The 19,772-nt window shown below is 46.8% G+C and overlaps 1 protein-coding gene across 1 annotated transcript in view; it reads right to left on the bottom strand.

Annotated features, from left to right (window-relative positions):
* map4k5 (mitogen-activated protein kinase kinase kinase kinase 5) overlaps positions 1-19,772 on the bottom strand; it is a gene marked incomplete at its 3' end in the record, with an annotated part of 98,060 nt that overhangs the window by 41,757 nt on the left and 36,531 nt on the right. The window contains exons 6-14 of the mRNA XM_084181522.1: positions 18,477-18,532; positions 18,048-18,095; positions 14,953-14,995; positions 14,770-14,842; positions 13,324-13,455; positions 12,536-12,598; positions 12,353-12,434; positions 11,368-11,484; positions 8,079-8,142 (exon numbers count right to left, since the gene is read on the bottom strand). Coding sequence (XP_084037648.1) covers positions 8,079-8,142; positions 11,368-11,484; positions 12,353-12,434; positions 12,536-12,598; positions 13,324-13,455; positions 14,770-14,842; positions 14,953-14,995; positions 18,048-18,095; positions 18,477-18,532 — 678 coding nt within the window. The remainder of the gene's footprint in view (positions 1-8,078; positions 8,143-11,367; positions 11,485-12,352; positions 12,435-12,535; positions 12,599-13,323; positions 13,456-14,769; positions 14,843-14,952; positions 14,996-18,047; positions 18,096-18,476; positions 18,533-19,772) is intronic.

Genomic DNA, 19,772 nt, shown 5'->3' with positions numbered 1-19,772 from the left:
AGGGTGGTTAGGGTAGCCAGGGTGGTTAGGGTAGCCAGGGTGGTTAGGGTAGCCAGGGTGGTTAGGGTAGCCAGGGTGGTTAGGGTAGCCAGGGTGGTTAGGGTAGCCAGGGTGGTTAGGGTAGCCAGGGTGGTTAGGGTAGCCAGGGTGGTTAGGGTAGCCAGGGCGGTTAGGGTAGCCAGGGTGGTTAGGGTAGCCAGGGCGGTTAGGGTAGCCAGGGTGGTTAGGGTAGCCAGGGCGGTTAGGGTAGCCAGGGTGGTTAGGGTAGCCAGGGCGGTTAGGGTAGCCAGGGTGGTTAGGGTAGCCAGGGTGGTTAGGGTAGCCAGGGTGGTTAGGGTGGCCAGGGTGGTTAGGGTAGCCAGGGTGGTTAGGGTAGCCAGGGTGGTTAGGGTGGTTAGGGTGGTTAGGGTAGCCAGGGTGGTTAGGGTAGCCAGGGTGGTTAGGGTGGCCAGGGTAGCCAGGGTGGTTAGGGTAGCCAGGGTAGCCAGGGTAGCCAGGGTGGTTAGGGTAGCCAGGGTGGTGGTTAGGGTGGCCAGGGTGGTTAGGGTAGCCAGGGTGGTTAGGGTAGCCAGGGCTCGAACACAGCCTTCCTGGAGATCCATCATTGTCATTGTCTGCTGCTTCATGGTGGAGTAGAAAGGTCAGATACAGCCGCCAGACAACGTCAACAACAACAGACAACGTCAACAACAGCAGACAACGTCAACAACAGCAGACAACGTCAACAACAGCAGACAACGTCAACAACAGCAGACAACGTCAACAACAGCAGACAACGTCAACAACAGCAGACAACGTCAACAACAGCAGACAACGTCAACAACAGCAGACAACGTCAACAACAGCAGAGTCAACAACAGCAGACAACGTCAACAGCAGACAACGTCAACAACAGCAGACAACGTCAACAACAGCAGACAACGTCAACAACAGCAGACAACGTCAACAACAACGTCAACAACAGCAGACAACGTCAACAACAGCAGACAACGTCAACAACAGCAGACAACGTCAACAACAGGTCAAACGCCATGCTCTACCAACTGAGCTACATCCCTGCCGGCCATTCCCTCCCCTACCCTGAACGACACTGGGCCAATTGTGCGCCGCGCCATGGGGTCTCCCGGTCACGGCCGGCTACGACAGAGCCTGGATACCTAGTCAGTTGAATGCATTCGACTGAAATGTGTCTTCCGCATTTAGCCCAACCCCTCTGAATCAGAAAGGTGCAGGGGGCTGACTTAAATCGACATCCACGTCATCGGCACCCAGGGAACAGTGGGTTAATTGCCTTGCTCAGGGGCAGAACTACAGATTTTTACCTTGTCAGCTAAATTAATAGTCTGAAGCATTGGCCATCTGCATGAACCCCATTGGACACAACATCTTGATTTAAATTGTTATTAATAACAATTTGAAAGTATTAATAATAGATTATTATTCACTCAAATTTAATTTAGGGTGTTTCTATTACAAAGTACACTACCGTTCAAAAGTTTGGGGTCACTGATCAGAAATACAGTGTAGACATTGTTAATGTTGTAAATGGCTATTGTAGCTGGAAACGGCTGATTTTTTATGGAATATCTACAGAGGCCCATTATCAGTCCTGTGTTCCAATGGCACGTTGTGTTTGCTAATCCAAGTTTATCATTTTAAAAGGCTAATTGATCAATAGAAAACCCTTTTGCAATGATGTTAGCACAGCTGAAAACTGTTGTGCTGATTAAAGAAGCAATAAAACTGGACTTCTAGTTGAGTATCTGGAGCATCAGCAATTGGGGGTTCGATTACAGAATCAAAGTGGCCAGAAACAAATAACTTTCTTCTGAAACTCGTCAGTCTTTTCTTGTTCTGAGAAATGAAGGCTATTCCATGGGAGAAATTGCCAAGAAACTGAAGATCTCGTACAATGCTGTGATCTCGTACAACGCTGGGCGGCAGGTAGCTTAGTGGTTAAGAGCGTTGTGCCAGTAACCGAAAGGTCGCTGGTTCTAATCCCCGAGCCGACTAGGTGAAAAATCTGTCGATGTGCCCTTGAGCAAGGCACTTAACCCTAATTGCTCCTGTAAGTCGCTCTGGATAAGAGCGTCTGCTAAATGACTTATTTATTTATTTATTTATTTTACTACTCCCTTCACAGAACAGCGCAAACTGGCTCTGACCAGAATAGAAAGAGGAGTGGGAGGCCCCGGTGCACAACTGAGCAAGAGGACAAATACATTAGAGTGTCTAGTTTGAGAAACAGACGCCTCACAGGTCCTCAACTGGCAGCTTCATTAAATAGTACCCGCAAAACACCAGTCTCAACGTCAACAGTGAAGAGGCGACTCTGGGATGCTGACCTTCTAGGCAGAGTTGCAAAGAAAAAGCCATATCTCAGACTGGCCAATAAATATAAAAGATTAAGATGGGCAAAAGAACACAGACACTGGACAGAGTAAGATTGGAAAAAAGTGTTATGGACAGACGAATCTAAGTTTGAGGTGTTCGGATCACAAAGAAGAACATTTGTGAGACGCAGACCAAATGAAAAGATGCTGGAGGAGTGCTTGATGCCATCTGTCAAGCATGGTGGAGGCAATGTGATGGTCTGGAGGTGCTTTGGTGGTGGTAAAGTGGGAGATTTGTACAGGGTAAAAGGGATCTTGAAGAAGGAAGGCTATCACTCCATTTTGCAACGCCATGCCATACCTGTGGATGGCGCTTGATTGGAGCCAATTTCCTCCTACAACAGGACAATGACCCAAAGCACAGCTCCAAACTATGCAATAACTATTTAGGGAAGAAGCAGTCAGCTGGTATTCTTTCTATAATGGAGTGGCCAGCACAGTCACCGGATCTCAACCCTATTGAGCTGTTGTGGGAGCAGCTTGACCGTATGGTACGTAAAAAGTGCCCATCAAGCCAATCCAACTTGTGGGAGGTGCTTCAGGAAGCATGGGGTGAAATCTCTTCAGATAACCTCAACAAATTGACAACTAGAATGCCAAAGGTCTGCAAGGCTGTAATTACTGCAAATGGAGGATTATTTGGCGAAAGCAAAGTTTGAAGGACACAATCATTATTTCTAACCTTGTCAATGACTACATTTCCTATGCATTTTGCTATATTTCCTATTCAAACTCATTTCATGTATGTTTTCATGGAAAACAAGGACATTTCTAAGTGACCCCAAACTTTTGAACGGTAGTGTATGTCATTGTCCCTTTAAGACGCCATTGCCCCTTTAAGAGCTCAATTGCACCTAAACCAAGCTTGAAACTGGTTTGTAATACAATTTTAGGAGTAGAGAAATACTGTAAACGTGGTAGCACTGGAAATTTGGGATCCCACTCTTTTTTAACAAAGGACAAAACTGCTTTCAAAAGTGTTTTTACCACGATTGCATTAAGTATTGTTGTGCATTGACTGCTTGTCAGAATACGTTTCCCTCCCTATGGCTCTCGCAACTTGAATGCGCCTCAATAGGAATATTTATCTCACATAGAACACACAACAACAAGCCGAATAGGTAAATAGGTCAACTATTCTACTATGGGGTTGTCTGGTTTAGTTGAATAACACCATTACATGACTAGGTAAATAGGTCAACTATTCTACTATGGGGTTGTCTGGTTTAGTTGAATAACACCATTACATGACTAGGTAAATAGGTCAACTATTCTACTATGGGGTTGTCTGGTTTAGTTTTAATAACACCATTACATGACTAGGTAAATAGGTCAACTATTCTACTATGGGGTTGTCTGGTTTAGTTTAATAACACCATTACATTACTAGGTAAATAGGTCAACTATTCTACTATGGGGTTGTCTGGTTTAGTTGAATAACACCATTACATGACTAGGTAAATAGGTCAACTATTCTACTATGGGGTTGTCTGGGTTAGTTTAATAACAACATTACATTGTAAAAATAGTAGCATCCATCCCTGAGTGAGTAGAGGCTTTGAATGACCTTGACAGCAGCTATAGTACATTTACATTTTAACATTTTAGTCATTTAGCAGACGCTCTTATCCAGAGCGACTTACAGCTAGTGAGTGCATACATTATTTTTATTTTATTTTTCATACTGGCCCCCAGTGGGAATCGAACCCACAACCCTGGCGTTGCAAACGCCATGCTCTACCAACTGAGCTACATCCCTGCCGGCCATTCCCCTCCCCTACCCTGGACGACGCTGGGCCAATTGTGCGCCGCCCAATGGGTCTCCCGGTCACGGCCGGCTACGACAGAGCCTGGATTCGAACCAGGATCTCTAGTGGCACAGCTAGCACTGCGATGAAGTGCCTTAGACCACTGCGCCACTCGGGAGGTTGGCTACACACTGCTGTCTGAGTTGAGCGATGCGGTGGTGCGCATTATAGACTGTTTAAGGAAGCTTTCACTGTTTAAGGAAGCTTTCACTGTTTAAGGGGGCTTTCATTGTTTAAGGGGGCTTTCACTGTTTAAGGGGGCTTTCACTGTTTAAGGGGGCTTTCACTGTTTAAGGAAGCTTTCACTGTTTAAGGGGGCTTTCACTGTTTAAGGGGGCTTTCACTGTTTAAGGGGGCTTTCACTGTTTAAGGGGGCTTTTTTGTGTGTGTGTTCTTTTCCCAAACTCTGGTGCGTTTACCCCCTTAGTTTGGTTCTTTTGGACGGGTGTGAACACTATCCACACTCGGGAAGCGCACTAACCAACGCACAGCGTTTACTAACCAACGCACAGCGGTTACTAACCAACGCACAGCGGTTACTAACCAACGCACAGCGTTTACTAACCAACGCACAGCGTTTACTAACCAACGCACAGCGTTTACTAACCAACGCACAGCGTTTACTAACCAACGCACAGCGTTTACTAACCAACGCACAGCGGTTACTAACCAACGCACAGCGGTTACTAACCAACGCACAGCGGTTACTAACCAACGCACAGCGGTTACTAACCAACGCACAGCGGTTACTAACCAACGCACAGCGGTTACTAACCAACGCACAGCGTTTACTAACCAACGCACAGCGGTTACTAACCAACGCACAGCGGTTACTAACCAACGCACAGCGTTTACTAACCAACGCACAGCGTTTACTAACCAACGCACAGCGGTCACTAACCAACGCACAGCGGTCACTAACCAACGCACAGCGTTCACTAACCAACGCACAGCGGTTACTAACCAACGCACAGCGGTTACTAACCAACGCACAGCGTTTACTAACCAACGCACAGCGTTTACTAACCAACGCACAGCGGTTACTAACCAACGCACAGCGGTTACTAACCAACGCACAGCGTTCACTAACCAACGCACAGCGTTCACTAACCAACGCACAGCGTTTACTAACCAACGCACAGCGGTTACTAACCAACGCACAGCGGTTACTAACCAACGCACAGCGTTTACTAACCAACGCACAGCGTTTACTAACCAACGCACAGCGTTTACTAACCAACGCACAGCGTTTACTAACCAACGCACAGCGGTTACTAACCAACGCACAGCGGTTACTAACCAACGCACAGCGGTTACTAACCAACGCACAGCGTTTACTAACCAACGCACAGCGTTTACTAACCAACGCACAGCGTTTACTAACCAACGCACAGCGTTTACTAACCAACGCACAGCGTTTACTAACCAACGCACAGCGTTTACTAACCAACGCACAGCGGTTACTAACCAACGCACAGCGGTTACTAACCAACGCACAGCGGTTACTAACCAACGCACAGCGGTTACTAACCAACGCACAGCGGTTACTAACCAACGCACAGCGGTTACTAACCAACGCACAGCGTTTACTAACCAACGCACAGCGTTTACTAACCAACGCACAGCGGTTACTAACCAACGCACAGCGTTTACTAACCAACGCACAGCGTTTACTAACCAACGCACAGCGGTTACTAACCAACGCACAGCGGTTACTAACCAACGCACAGCGGTTACTAACCAACGCACAGCGGTTACTAACCAACGCACAGCGTTTACTAACCAACGCACAGCGGTTACTAACCAACGCACAGCGGTTACTAACCAACGCACAGCGTTTACTAACCAACGCACAGCGGTTACTAACCAACGCACAGCGCTTACTAACCAACGCACAGCGGTTACTAACCAACGCACAGCGGTTACTAACCAACGCACAGCGGTTACTAACCAACGCACAGCGGTTACTAACCAACGCACAGCGGTTACTAACCAACGCACAGCGTTTACTAACCAACGCACAGCGGTTACTAACCAACGCACAGCGGTTACTAACCAACGCACAGCGTTTACTAACCAACGCACAGCGGTTACTAACCAACGCACAGCGGTTACTAACCAACGCACAGCGGTTACTAACCAACGCACAGCGGTTACTAACCAACGCACAGCGGTTACTAACCAACGCACAGCGGTTTTCAATTTGTTCCGTGGTGCAGTTGGCTGGAGGTGAGAACACAGTCCGGACCAAACACAGGAAGTGAGTTCCTCATCATTATTGGTCCGGACCAAACACAGGAAGAGAGTTCCTCATCATTATTGGTTGTTTTGACTGCGAGAAGCATCATAACTTCACATCTCTGAAACATTCTGTGTGTAGCAGTGCATTTATGAGCGCATTCGATGCAGATCATGGGAGACTGGGTTATAGTCCCACATGGCATATAGGCTACAGAATATAGACAGTCACATCTCAGAGCGGCTATTGCGCTGTTTGCTCCCACATGTTGTTGGAAGACCAAAGCGAAAGTACTATGACGATTCATGACGATCATAGATGAGCATTTTTGTCCAATAAATAAATGACTTGCATGGACACGTGGTTTTGTTCGGGAATTTTTGTTCGTTTGACATTTGGCAATGTGAAACTAACTGAACCAAATTTTTAAAAAATACAATGTAACAAATAATCAAACTTTGACTTCAACTATTGCTCAAAACCATGTGTGAAATTCAATTTATCTGAACATCGGAGTGTCGCAAACAATCATGCATGTCAGTTCAGCGCAACAAGAGAAAATAAAATATTTGAGAACACATTTATTTGGGAATATATTTCGTAGAACAGACATGCTTCTGAATTAGGCTTTGCCATCTCCAAACCTGCCCCCGCCCCAACAGATTTTTATGACGGAAATCCGTTGCAGTGTGTCTGGTGCAAAGGAACCCCACTCATCTGGCACGCCAGGCAGGTTCAAGCAAATGCTCAACACTATTTGAAAGATTTTGAATACTATTTGAACCCAGCATGTCCGCTGCTCTCAAACGGGTCCTGGCAGGATCAACACTATGGCCCGCCCTGCAGGAGAGACTGACCTGCTACTGGAGCACACAACCTCTGACAGGAAGACTGACAGACAGACCAGCCAATGGGAGAGCAGATTCAGAGCTCTGACTAATCCCACTGGTCGGCTAGGGACAAGAGGGTGGGTGTTCCTAGAAGGTGTCTAGCTACTGTGGGATGTTGACAGATAATCATTGGAGGAGGGGAGGAGAAAGGAGAGGAGGAGAGAGGAGGACAGAGGAGAGAGGAGAACAGAGGAGAGGAGGAGAGAGGAGGACAGAGGAGAGGAGAGAGGAGGACAGAGGAGAGGAGGCCAGAGGACAGAGGAGAGGAGGCCAGAGGAGAGGACAGAGTGGAGGGGAGGACAGAGTGGAGGGGAGGACAGAGTGGAGGGGAGGACAGAGTGGAGGGGAGGACAGAGTGGAGGGGAGGACAGAGGAGGGGAGGACAGAGGAGAGGAGGACAGAGGAGGGGGGGACAGAGGAGAGGAGGACAGAGTGGAGGGGAGGACAGAGTAGAGTGGAGGGGAGGACAGAGTGGAGGGGAGGACAGAGTGGAGGGGAGGACAGAGTGGAGGGGAGGACAGAGTGGAGGGGAGGACAGAGTGGAGGGGAGGACAGAGTGGAGGGGAGGACAGAGGAGGGGAGGACAGAGGAGGGGAGGACAGAGGAGGGGAGGACAGAGGAGAGGAGGACAGAGGAGGGGGGGACAGAGGAGAGGAGGACAGAGGGGAGGAGGACAGAGGGGAGGAGAGAAGAGAGCAGAGGGGAAGAAAGGAGGAGAGAGGAGAGGAGGAGGGCTGCTGTTACTTACAGCTGATCTCTGCTCTGGAGTGTTTGTTGGTGGAACGGATGGTGTGTCTCACTACTGAGAGAGGCTGAGGAGGGAGGGAGAGAGAGAGGGAAAGAAAGAGGGGGGGAGAAAGATAGAGCGCGAGCGATAGGAGAGAGAGGTGAAGAGAGAGGGGAAGAAGAGATAGGGGAGAGGGGGAGAAGAGAGAGGGGAGAGAGAGGGGGAGAAGAGAGAGTAGACAGACATCAAAATTAGATAAGTCTCAAAAGTCAAAAGTTTTAGAACACTTATTATAACCGGATAAGTGGGGTTTAATCTGTTTATTTAAATGCACAATAAATGGTATAATCATGTATACAAACCACTTTGTAAATTAAATGAACTATGTATGTTTTGTTACAGTTGTTTGTTGTTAGTGTTACCAGTTTATGTAACAGGCTGAAATTGAAATATTGTGTCCGAAGCTGTGTACTTAATTGTATATGAAGGACAACACATGCTACCTATGTGAATGGAATGAAGGGTATTTAAACTGCTGCAATAACAGAGTCTTGGCTAAAAAAGGCTCGATCCCAGATAAGGATATTGACATTGCTGATTACAACATCATCATTACAACGTACAGTAACAGTCAAACGTTTGGACAAACCTACTCATTCAAGGGTTTTTCTTAATTTTTTACTATTTTCTACATTGTAGAATAATAGTGAAGACATCAAAACTATGAAATAACACATATGGAATCATGTAGTAACCCAAAAAGTGTTAAACAAATGAAAATATATTTGATCCTGACTAGTCTCCCAGTCCCTGCCGCTGAAAAACATCCCCACAGCATGATGCTGCCACCACCATGCTTCACTGTAGGGATGGTGCCAGGTTTCCTCCAGGCGTGACGCTTGGCATTCAGGCCAGAAAGTTCAACCTTGGTTTCATCAGACCAGAGAATCTTGTTTCTCATGGTCAGAGTCCTTTAGGTGCCTTTTGGCAAACTCCAAGCAGGCTGTCATGTGCCTTTTACTGAGGAGTAGCTTCCGTCTGGCCACTCTACCATAAAGGCCTGATTGGGGGAGTGCTGTAGAGATGGTTGTCCTTCTGGAAGGTTCTCCTATCTCCACAGAGGAACTCTGGAGCTCTGTCAGAGTGACCATCGGGTTCTTGGTCACCTCCCTGACTAAGGCCCTTCTCCCCTGATTGCTCAGTTTGGCCAGCTCTAGGAAGAGTCTTGGTGGTTCCAAACTTCTTCCATTTAAGAATGATGGAGGCCACTGTGTTCTTGGGGACCTTCAATGCTGCAGAAATGTTTTGGTACCCTTCCCCAGATCTGTGCCTCGACACAATCCTGTCTCGGAGCTCTACGGACAATTCCTTCGACCTCATGGCTTGGTTTCTGCTCTGACATGCTCTACCAACTGAGCTACATGCACTGTCAACTGTGGGACCTTATATAGACAGGTGTGTGCCTTTCCAAATCATGTCCAATCAATTGAATTTACCACAGGTGGACTTCAATCAAGTTGTAGAAACATCAAGGATGATCAATGGAAACAAGATGCACCTGAGCTCAATTTCAAGTCTCATAGCAAAGGGTCTGAATACTTATGTAAATAAGGTATTTCTGTTTTTTATTTTTAATCAATTTGCAAACATTTCTAAAAAACTGTTTTTGCTTTTTCATTATGGGATGTTGTGTGTAGATTAAAAAGGAATTAAATAAAATATTTATGTTCTTTGTTTTTTTATAAATGTGCAAAACGTTTTTAAAAAAACTGTTTTTCGCTTTGTCATTATACATTTACATTTTCGTCATTTAGCAGACGCTCTTATCCAGAGCGACTTACAAAATTATGGGCTAGATTGTGTGTAGATTGATGAGGACAATTTTGTATTTTATCCATTTAAGATGAAGGCTGTAAACATAACAAAATGTGGAAAAAGTGAAGGGGTCTGAATACTTTCTGAATGCACTGGTAAATACATAACATGACACCACAGGTGTAAACAATTTCATAAAGGTGAGGACAGCAGTGCAGCAATGTGAAATGTGTTATTAGTTAAGGAGCCATGTTTCCCCTGACATGCACGGTCACATGATTACGTGCGCCCCAGTAGCTGGCTGTGTACCAAATTGCACCCTACTCCCCATCCACACGGCTCCCAGCCAGACGCCACGCACACTAGCATTTCTTCTCCAACATGAGTCTGGATTTGCTTTCCTCCCTGACGTCTTCTAGAATGAGAACACATTCTGATTGTTCCGATTGGTCCCAGAAACCGATGGGATGGGGCCAGAGCCGGCCTACAAGATTATGTTATAAACTTTGATACTCTGATTGGTTAAGAGACAATCCAATCGCCTGATGAATTTGTTTTGAACAACGCCCCTCATTTTGACGTCAGGACAAACGACTTCTAGGATAAGCAGTTTCATGTATGGAGTGATCGATAGAGCAGCGGAATTAAATTCAGGCAAATATAGTGGCCTAGGCCAAAAGTATTGAACAGGGGCCATTTGGGACACATCCGTTGTGTGTATATAAAAACTAGCACCGTCAAAATGAGAGAGAGCATGCTGGGTTATTCCAAGACAAGAAAGTGGGTTCTGCTGCCTTCCTCCATCAGTGAACAGAACAGTAGTGTTCTAATGAGGCCTGTAGTGGTGCGACCACCTCTCTCTCTCTCTGGCTGGATAACAAACAGATCTCACACATGTTGATACCAGTTAAAACACATGATAATGCAGAGAGGGAGAGGTAAGACAGGATGAAGAGAGAAGGGGCAGGAGGGAGAGGGAGGGAGGAGGGAGGAGGGGAGGAGCGGAGAGTGAGAGAAAGGAGAGGGATAGAGAGAAAGTTATAGGGATGCACTGTATATAGGGGAATAGGGAGACAGACAGGGCTGTGGTTAGTTTTAGCCCCAGCCAGACAGACAGTGCTGTGGTTAGTTTTAGCCCCAGCCAGACAGACAGGACTGTGGTTAGTTTTAGCCCCAGCCAGACAGACAGGGCTGTGGTTAGTTTAGCCCCAGCCAGACAGACAGGGCTGTGGTTAGTTTTAGCCCCAGCCAGACAGACAGGGATGTGGTTAGTTTTAGCCCCAGCCAGACAGACAGGACTGTGGTTAGTTTTAGCCCCAGCCAGACAGACAGGGCTGTGGTTAGTTTAGCCCCAGCCAGACAGACAGGGCTGTGGTTAGTTTTAGCCCCAGGCAGACAGACAGTGCTGTGGTTAGTTTTAGCCCCAGCCAGACAGACAGGGCTGTGGTTAGTTTTAGCCCCAGCCAGACAGACAGGGCTGTGATTAGTTATATACCTCCAGGTCATCGTCGTCCACCTCAGAGAAGTGTTGGTGGTTGTCTGGGTTGTTCATCTTGTCCAGCAGCTCCACAGCTACCCTCCTGGTCAACCCTGTCTGGCCTATAAACACATGCTGTAACACGGAGGGAGGGAGGGAGGGAGGGAGGGACGGACAGACAGAGACAGACGGACAGGAGGATAAACAGACGGACAGAGGGACAGACGGACAGAGGGACAGAGGGAGACAGACAGACAGAGGGAGACAGACAGACAGAGGGAGACAGACAGACAGAGGGAGACAGACAGACAGAGGGAGACAGACAGACAGAGGGAGACAGACAGACAGAGGGAGACAGACAGACAGAGGGAGACAGACAGACAGAGGGAGACAGACAGACAGAGGGAGACAGACAGACAGAGGGAGACAGACAGACAGAGGGAGACAGACAGAGGGACAGACAGACAGACAGACAGCGGGACGGACAGACAGACAGACAGCGGGACAGACAGACAGGGGGACAGACAGACAGAGGGACAGACAGACAGAGGGACAGACAGACAGGGGGACAGACAGACAGGGGGACAGACAGACAGGGGGACAGACAGGCTTTATTAGTGATCTAGTGACATCAAGAACACCAGATGGTCTGCACACTAATACTCCTAATAACAGATATTAACTAGTGACAACTATTAACAAACTGACATATTTTACCATGGAGTCCAGAAAAAAAAAGAGATGAAGAATTTCATTTTCACTATAATTAACACCTTGTACATCTCAGAGGAAGAGTCTTGTCAACCCTAATGATCCAGAACATTTGTAATTATTAACTCTAGAAAATGTATGCACTCACTAACTGTAAGTCGCTCTGGATAAGAGCGTCTGCTAAATGACTAAAAATGTAAAATGTAGATTAATTAGACTGTATAAGCTGGTTTCCCTGACACTATTCCTCGACCAAGAAGCACTTTCAAATGAGTACGTGTCAGTTAGTTACCGAAAGGAGCTTCTCTGCTGTCGGTCTCTTCTTCGGGTTCTTGGTCAGACAGACTTTAACGAAGTTATGGAAGGCTGTGGACCTGGAAGGGAAACTACCGTTACGGACTGCAGCAGTAAAACAGCAAACAGAAACAACGGGGTATAACCGCTCCGGGTCACAGGTGTCCTGTACTGTACTCACCATTTAGTTTTGTCTTTTAGCTTGGGAGGCTGAAAGCTGCTCTTTGACATGAAAAACAAGGCCCTGGAATAGAACACAACTGATATTAAATCATGTCATATAACATTCTCTTATTTTACCACTAGTGTGGTGAGACTTTCACACAATGTACTGGGGTGAGTTTCACAAAACCTTCCTACGCACTAAGACCATCTTAAGGCCAGTGGAAGGCATTAAGGCAATGGACTAACAATAATCTTAGTGCTACAAACATTTTGGGAAACTCGCCCCTGTCATTTTAATTGCATCAGATCAGAGAACAGCTTTAGTGATGAAAAGATCAGAGGCAACATTATCAGAATACAAAAAGCAGGAAGTAGATCAATCCAGCAGATTGTTAGATAAGTGGGGCAGAAACAGCAGTTGATTGGTGGATGACGTGTGTAAGGAAGTGGAGGGCAGGAGCAGCACTCATTGGCTGATATATGAGGAAGTGACCTAACGTAGCAGGCGTAAAGAGACGCCTGAGCGGAATCCCCTCTTCCGGAATCCCCTCTTCCGGATGTTGCCGTTTTGAAAACCGGCAACATCCGCTTTCTGCCAACACCTCAAAAGGGAGATGAGGAAGTGGAGCAGAAACATCCCTGATTGGTTGATATATACGAGGAAGTGGAGCAGAAACAGCCCTGATTGGCTGAGATACGAGGAAGTGGAGCAGAAACAGCACTGATTAATAGATGAGTGAGGAAGTGGATGGCAGAGACAGCCCAGATTGGCTGATAAGTGAGGAAGTGGATCAGGAGCAGTACCTCATTGGGTGCAGGTCAAACATAGGGGGCTGCAGCTCAGCCAGTTCTATTGCGGTGATGCCCACGGCCCAGATGTCACACAGCTGGTTGTATCCTCCGTTCTTCTCCACCGCTGCTACCTCCGGGGCCATCCTGGACAGAATAAAGACATATTACACATAGAAATAGAATTAATTCTAGTTTGGGGATATTACACATCTAGTCTTCCCGTTCCACGTCATCTCAATCCGCTACCTCAGGGGCCATACATCGGGTTAGGGCCGGGTAGGGCCTGTTTTCTCATCAATAACTAAAGGTTCGGGCAGGGCTTCACTAAATTGATCAGTAACATTTTGAAGCTCAGCCATTTCCTCGTGCTCTGCTGCACAGTACAGTCATATCTGACTAAGACCATAACATGGTGTCAGAAGCGCTTCAACCTCGTCCAATATAAAAACAGGAGAGATTACTTCACAGAAAATAATGATGTTCCTTGAGTTTTGTCAGAGTTTAGAGTGACTGAAAGTAGCTAACAGCTAACGGCTCTCTCATGTCTCTTCATTGAGCAGAGCAGCCCAAGTGGAGCCGTTGCTATGGATACTCACAGACTCAGAGCGCCACGAGCTCAGGCTCGGGTTTAAAATTCATACGGCTCTAGGGTTAGTTAATGTATTACACTGCTGCCCCCTGTGGGTTAGTTAATGTATTACACTGCTGCCCCCTGTGGGTTAGTTAATGTATTACACTGCTGCCCCCTGTGGGTTAGTTAACGTATTACACTGCTGCCCCCTGTGGGTTAGTTAACGTATTCCACTGCTGCCCCCTGTGGGTTAGTTAACGTATTACACTGCTGCCCCCTGTGGGTTAGTTAACGTATTACACTGCTGCCCCCTGTGGGTTAGTTAACGTATTCCACTGCTGCCCCCTGTGGGGTAGTTAACGTATTACACTGCTGCCCCCTGTGGGGTAGTTAACGTATTCCACTGCTGCCCCCTGTGGGGTAGTTAACGTATTCCATTGCTGCCCCCTGTGGGGTAGTTAACGTATTACACTGCTGCCCCCTGTGGGGTATTTAACGTATTCCACTGCTGCCCCCTGTGGGGTATTTAACGTATTCCACTGCTGCCCCCTATGGGTTATTTAACGTATTCCAATGCTGCCCCCTGTGGGGTATTTAACGTATTCCACTGCTGCCCCCTGTGGGGTATTTAACGTATTCCACTGCTGCCCCCTGTGGGGTAGTTAAAGTACTACAATGCTGCCCCCTGTGGGTTGGGGGGGGGTGATCCTCTAGTGAGGCATGGCCCTGAAGAGAAAGTTGCCTGAACAACAGCAATCTTTGAATAAACACTTTCAGGGGCTCTTTATGGAGAGAAAGTGTCGTCCCAAATGGCACCCTATAAAAGTAGTGAACTATAAAGGGAACAGGGTGCCATTCGGGACAAACGGTCTCAGAGGAGGACTCACCAGTAAGGGGTCCCGATGAAGGACTTCCTCTTGGCAATGGTGGCTGTTATTTTGGCTGCTACTCCAAAATCGGCTGGAATGAGAAGTGACAGGTCCTTTTCAGATGATATAAACAGACACACAGCTGAGGGTCACGAGGTTAGCCCTTTTATAGGCCGTCTTCATAGAGATCGAATAGCTCACCTAGTTTCACGTCCCCGCTGTCTGTCAGGAGGATATTAGCACCCTGGAGAAAAGAACCCAAACGTCGAGCCGTTAGTCTCTCAGCCGCACAGCAATGTGTTGATACTGCTTTACTCATCTCATATCTACATTACTGTATTCTATTCTACTGTATTTTAGTCAATTCTACTCCAACATTGCTCATCCTAATATTTATTTATTTCTTAATTCCATTCTTTCACTTTTAGATGTGTGTATTTTTGTGAATTGTTAGATACTACTGCATTGTTGGAGCTAGGAACGCAAGCGTTTCGCTACACCCGCAATAACATCTGCTAAACGTGTGTATGTGACAAATTAGATTTGATTTGATTTGAGGATATATAAAGTTCCATCACTCTTCAGAACTTAACAGCTGATCAAACATTTCCCCTTTCCACAAAATGATTATCATGAGTGTGTTATTTCATCTTCGACTGGTTGTGATAAAGTGATTGTAATTGTGTAGCTAGCAGGTATTGTATTTTCACTGTGGGGCAACACTATAGTGAGGGAGTTTGTATTGTGGTAGCGGGGTTGGCAGTTTATTGACAGCTGTGTCTGGTGGCATTCTGCAGTGAGAGAAAGAGGAGAGAGAGGAGGAGAGAGCGAGAGAGAGAGAGAGAGGGGGGGGAGGAGAGAGAGAAGAGAGACCAGAGAGAGAAGACGAGAGAGGAGGAGAGAGAAGAGAGAGAAGAGAGAGGAGGAGAGAGAGCAACAGAGCGCGAGAGAGAGAGAGAGGGAGGGAGGGAGGGAGGGAGAAAGAGATGGGTAGAGGAGAGCAGAGATGGTTTACTTGCTTTGGCAATGTAAAAAAATGTTTCCCATGATAATAAAGCCCTTTGAATTGAGAGAGCCAGAGAGAGAGAGAGACAGAGAGAGAGAGGGAGAGAGAGAGCCAGAGAGAGAGAGAGAGAGCCAGAGAGAGAGAGAGAGAGAGAGAGAGAGAGGAGAGAGAGGGAGAGGGAGAGAGAGAGCCAGAGAGAGAGAGAGCCAGAGAGAGAGGGGGGGGGGGGGGGGGGGGGGGTGACAGCAACACAATTAGACCCAACCAAATCATGACAAAACAAAAAGATAATTACTTGAAACATTGGAAAGAATTTACAAAAAAACTGAGCAAACTAGAATGCTATTTGGCCCTAAACAGAGAGTACACAGTGGCAGAATACCTGACCACTGTGACTGACCCAAAAATTAAGGACATCTTTGACTATGTACAGACTCAGTGAGCATAGCCTTGCTATTGAGAATGGCAGCCGTAGGCAGACCTGGCTCTCAAGAGAAGACAGGCTATGTGCACACTGCCCACAAAATGAGGTGGAAACTGAGCTGCACTTCCTAACCTCCTGCCAAATGTATGACCATATTAGAGACACATATTTCCCTCAGATTACACAGACCCACAAAGAATTCAAAAACAAACCCAATTTTGATAAACTCCCATATCTATTGGGTGAAATACCAGTGTGCCGTCACAGCTGCAAGATTTGTGACCTGTTGCCACAAGAAAAGGGCAACCAGTGAAGAACAAACACTATTGTAAATACAACCCATATTTATGTTTATTTATTTTCCCATTTGTACTTTAACTATTTGCACATTGTTACAACACTGTATATAGACATAATATGACATTTGAAATGTCTTTATTCTTTTGGAACTTCTGAGTAATGTTTACTGTTAATATTTATTTCACTTTTGTTTACTATCTACTTCACTTGCTTTGGCAACGTTAACATACGTTTCCCATGCCAATAAAGCCCTTAAATTGAATTGAGAGAGAGAGAGAGAGAGAGAGAGAGAGAGAGAGAGAGAGAGAGAGAGAGAGAGAGAGAGGACAGCAGAAACAGGAAACGACTCTCTGGGTATGGTGGTAAAGCTGAGATATGCTCTGCACCCAACCCTGACCCACTGATAACAACACAAGAGAACAGAACCTCTGCACCCAACCCTGACCCACTGATAACAACACAAGAGAACAGAACCTCTGGACTCAACCCTGACCCACTGATAACAACACAAGAGAACAGAACCTCTGGACTCAACCCTGACCCACTGATAACAACACAAGAGAACAGAACCTCTGCACCCAACCCTGACCCACTGATAACAACACAAGAGAACAGAACCTCTGGACTCAACCCTGACCCACTGATAACAACACAAGAGAACAGAACCTCTGCACCCAACCCTGACCCACTGATAACAACACAAGAGAACAGAACCTCTGCACCCAACCCTGACCCACTGATAACAACACAAGAGAACAGAACCTCTGCACCCAACCCTGACCCACTGATAACAACACAAGAGAACAGAACCATTACACTAGGGCTAGAGGCATGAACTGGGTCGTTGTCTGTAGGCCACAGAAACAGAAACAGTGTGTTTCTTATTGGACAAGTCCAGTTAATCCCTCCCTGTTTCAGTCTGTTTTCTTCCGTTTGGTGTCTAATAGTGCTGAGTGATTAGTGCGTTTTGAGTCCGGTTTGGTTTCTGTTCGATTCTTAAAAAATAATCTGTTTCTTTTGATTTCAGTTTTGAATGCTGTTAACACAGAATAAAACGATTAATATAAAAGTCCCATGATGGTAGTGACCATCATTTATTAACGTGACTTGAATAAAATATTTCAGTTGTTGTGTATATTACATTTGTTGACTTTATTATTTCATTCCAAGTCATCATCTCATCTCTATAGAGCTGCTGCCTACGCTGACTGACTAAAATCAGTCACATGCAACCGCAGTACACCACTACATACCCCCAAGCCAGCCAGCCAGCCAGCCAGCCAGCCAGCTAGCCAGCCAGCCAGCCAACCACTCTCTTCCTGTGGCTTTTACTCACTCTGCAGAGATGAAATACCACCATACTTCTCTGGTGCAGCGTCGACACAAGGGGGTAATATTGCAGACGACGTGTTTTTAACAATGTAATTCACACCTCAGTCTGCAGCGAAGAGGAAGGTGTGAGAGCGGTACTGCCAGACAAGGACTTCTTCCCCTTCATGATGAACTGGCAGAGACATTTAGTGGGCCAGTGTAAAGAAGAGAGAGGGAATATGTACGGTGCCATACCTTGATATCACGGTGCATCTTTCCCTTGCTGTGTAGGTATCCCAAACCCTGTGAATGAAAAGAGCCATGTGAGACTGGGTGGAATTGCTAACGTTGGCGACACCCAGAAGAGTAAAGTGAGAAGTTAGACACCAACTAGGGCTGGTTTCCTGGATCTAGATTAAATCTAGGCCTATTTCCGGCCTAAACAGCCCTTTAAATGGAGATACCATTGAGTACAGTTTTGTAGTCTTGGGGGCTTTATGTATCAAGCGTCGAGTAGGATCTAGGATCGGGTCCTCCCTGTCCATATAACCTCCTTCACTGTGATCTAAAAAGGCAAAACTCTGATCCTAAAAATCAGCACAGCTGCTCTGAGACGGCCGCAGAAGTAGGCCGAGTCGAGGTCCAGGAAACTGGCACCAAGAGGGTTGAACCATGTCTAATTACCTGTATGGTCTCTCTGCAGACGTAGGCGATCTGTATCTCTGACAAGGGACCCGTCACTGGGAAATGAAAACATGGTTATTCTGCTGCTGTCCTTTCTATAGTTAATTACACACTGTAAATACAAAAGTATGTGGACGACCCTTCAAATGAGTGGATTCGGATATTGTAGCCACACCCGTTGCTGACAGGTGTATAAAATCGAGCACACAGCCGTGCAATCTCCATAGACAAACATTGGCAGTAGAATGGCCTTACTGAAGAGCTCAGTGACTTTCAACGTGACACCGTCATAGGATGACACCTTTACAACAAGTCAGTTCGTAAAATGTCTGCCCTGCTAGAGCTGCCCCGGTCAACTGTAAGTGCTGTTATTGTGAAGTGGAAACGTCTAGGAGCAACAACGGCTCAGCCGCGAAGTGGTAGGCCACACAAGCTCACAGAACGGGACCGCCGAGTGCTGAAGAGCATAGCGTGTAAAAATAGTATGTCCGAGGTTGCAACACTCACTACCGAGTTCAAAAATGCCTCTGGAAGCAACGTCAGCACAATAACTGTTTGTCAGATGCTTCATGAAATGGGTTTAAATGGCTGAGCAGCCGCACACAAGCCTAAGATCCCCATGCGCAATGCCAAGCGTCGGCTGGAGAGGTGTAAAGCTCGCCGCCATTGGACTCTGGGGCAGTAGAAACGCGTTCTGTGGAGTGATGAATCACGCTTCACCATCTGGCAGTCTGACGGACAAATCTGGGTTTGGCGGATGCCAGGAGAACGCTACCTGCCCCAACTGTAAAGTTTGGTAGAGGAGGAATAATGGTCTGGGGCTGTTTTTCATGGTTCGGGCTAGGCCCCTTAGTTCCAGTGAAGGGAAATCTTAACGCTACAGCATACAATGACATTCTAGACAATTCTGTGCTTCCAACTTTGTGGCAACAGTTTGGGGAAAGGCCCTTTCCTGTTTCAGCATGACAATGCCCCCGTGCACAAAGCAAGGTCCATACAGAAATGGTTTGTCGAGATCAGTGTGGAGGAACTTGACTGGCCTGCAGAGAGCCCTGACCTCAACCCCAACGAACACCTTTGGGATGAATTGGAACGCCGACTGCGAGCCAGGCCTAATCGCCCAACATCAGTGCATGACCTCACTAATGCTCTTGTGGCTGAATGGAAGCAAGTCCCCGCAGCAATGTTCCAACATCTAGTGGAAAGCCTTCCCAGAAGAGTGGAGGCTGTTATAGCAGCAAAGGGGGGACCAACTCCATATTAATGCCCATAATTTTGAGATGTTCGACGAGCAGG

The sequence above is a fragment of the Coregonus lavaretus genome (genome assembly GCF_964263955.1).
Source record: "Coregonus lavaretus genome assembly, chromosome: 18".
Classification (NCBI taxonomy): Eukaryota; Metazoa; Chordata; class Actinopteri; order Salmoniformes; family Salmonidae; genus Coregonus; species Coregonus lavaretus.
Note: the sequence above shows the minus strand (reverse complement) of the source record. Positions and strands in the feature narration are given on the sequence as shown.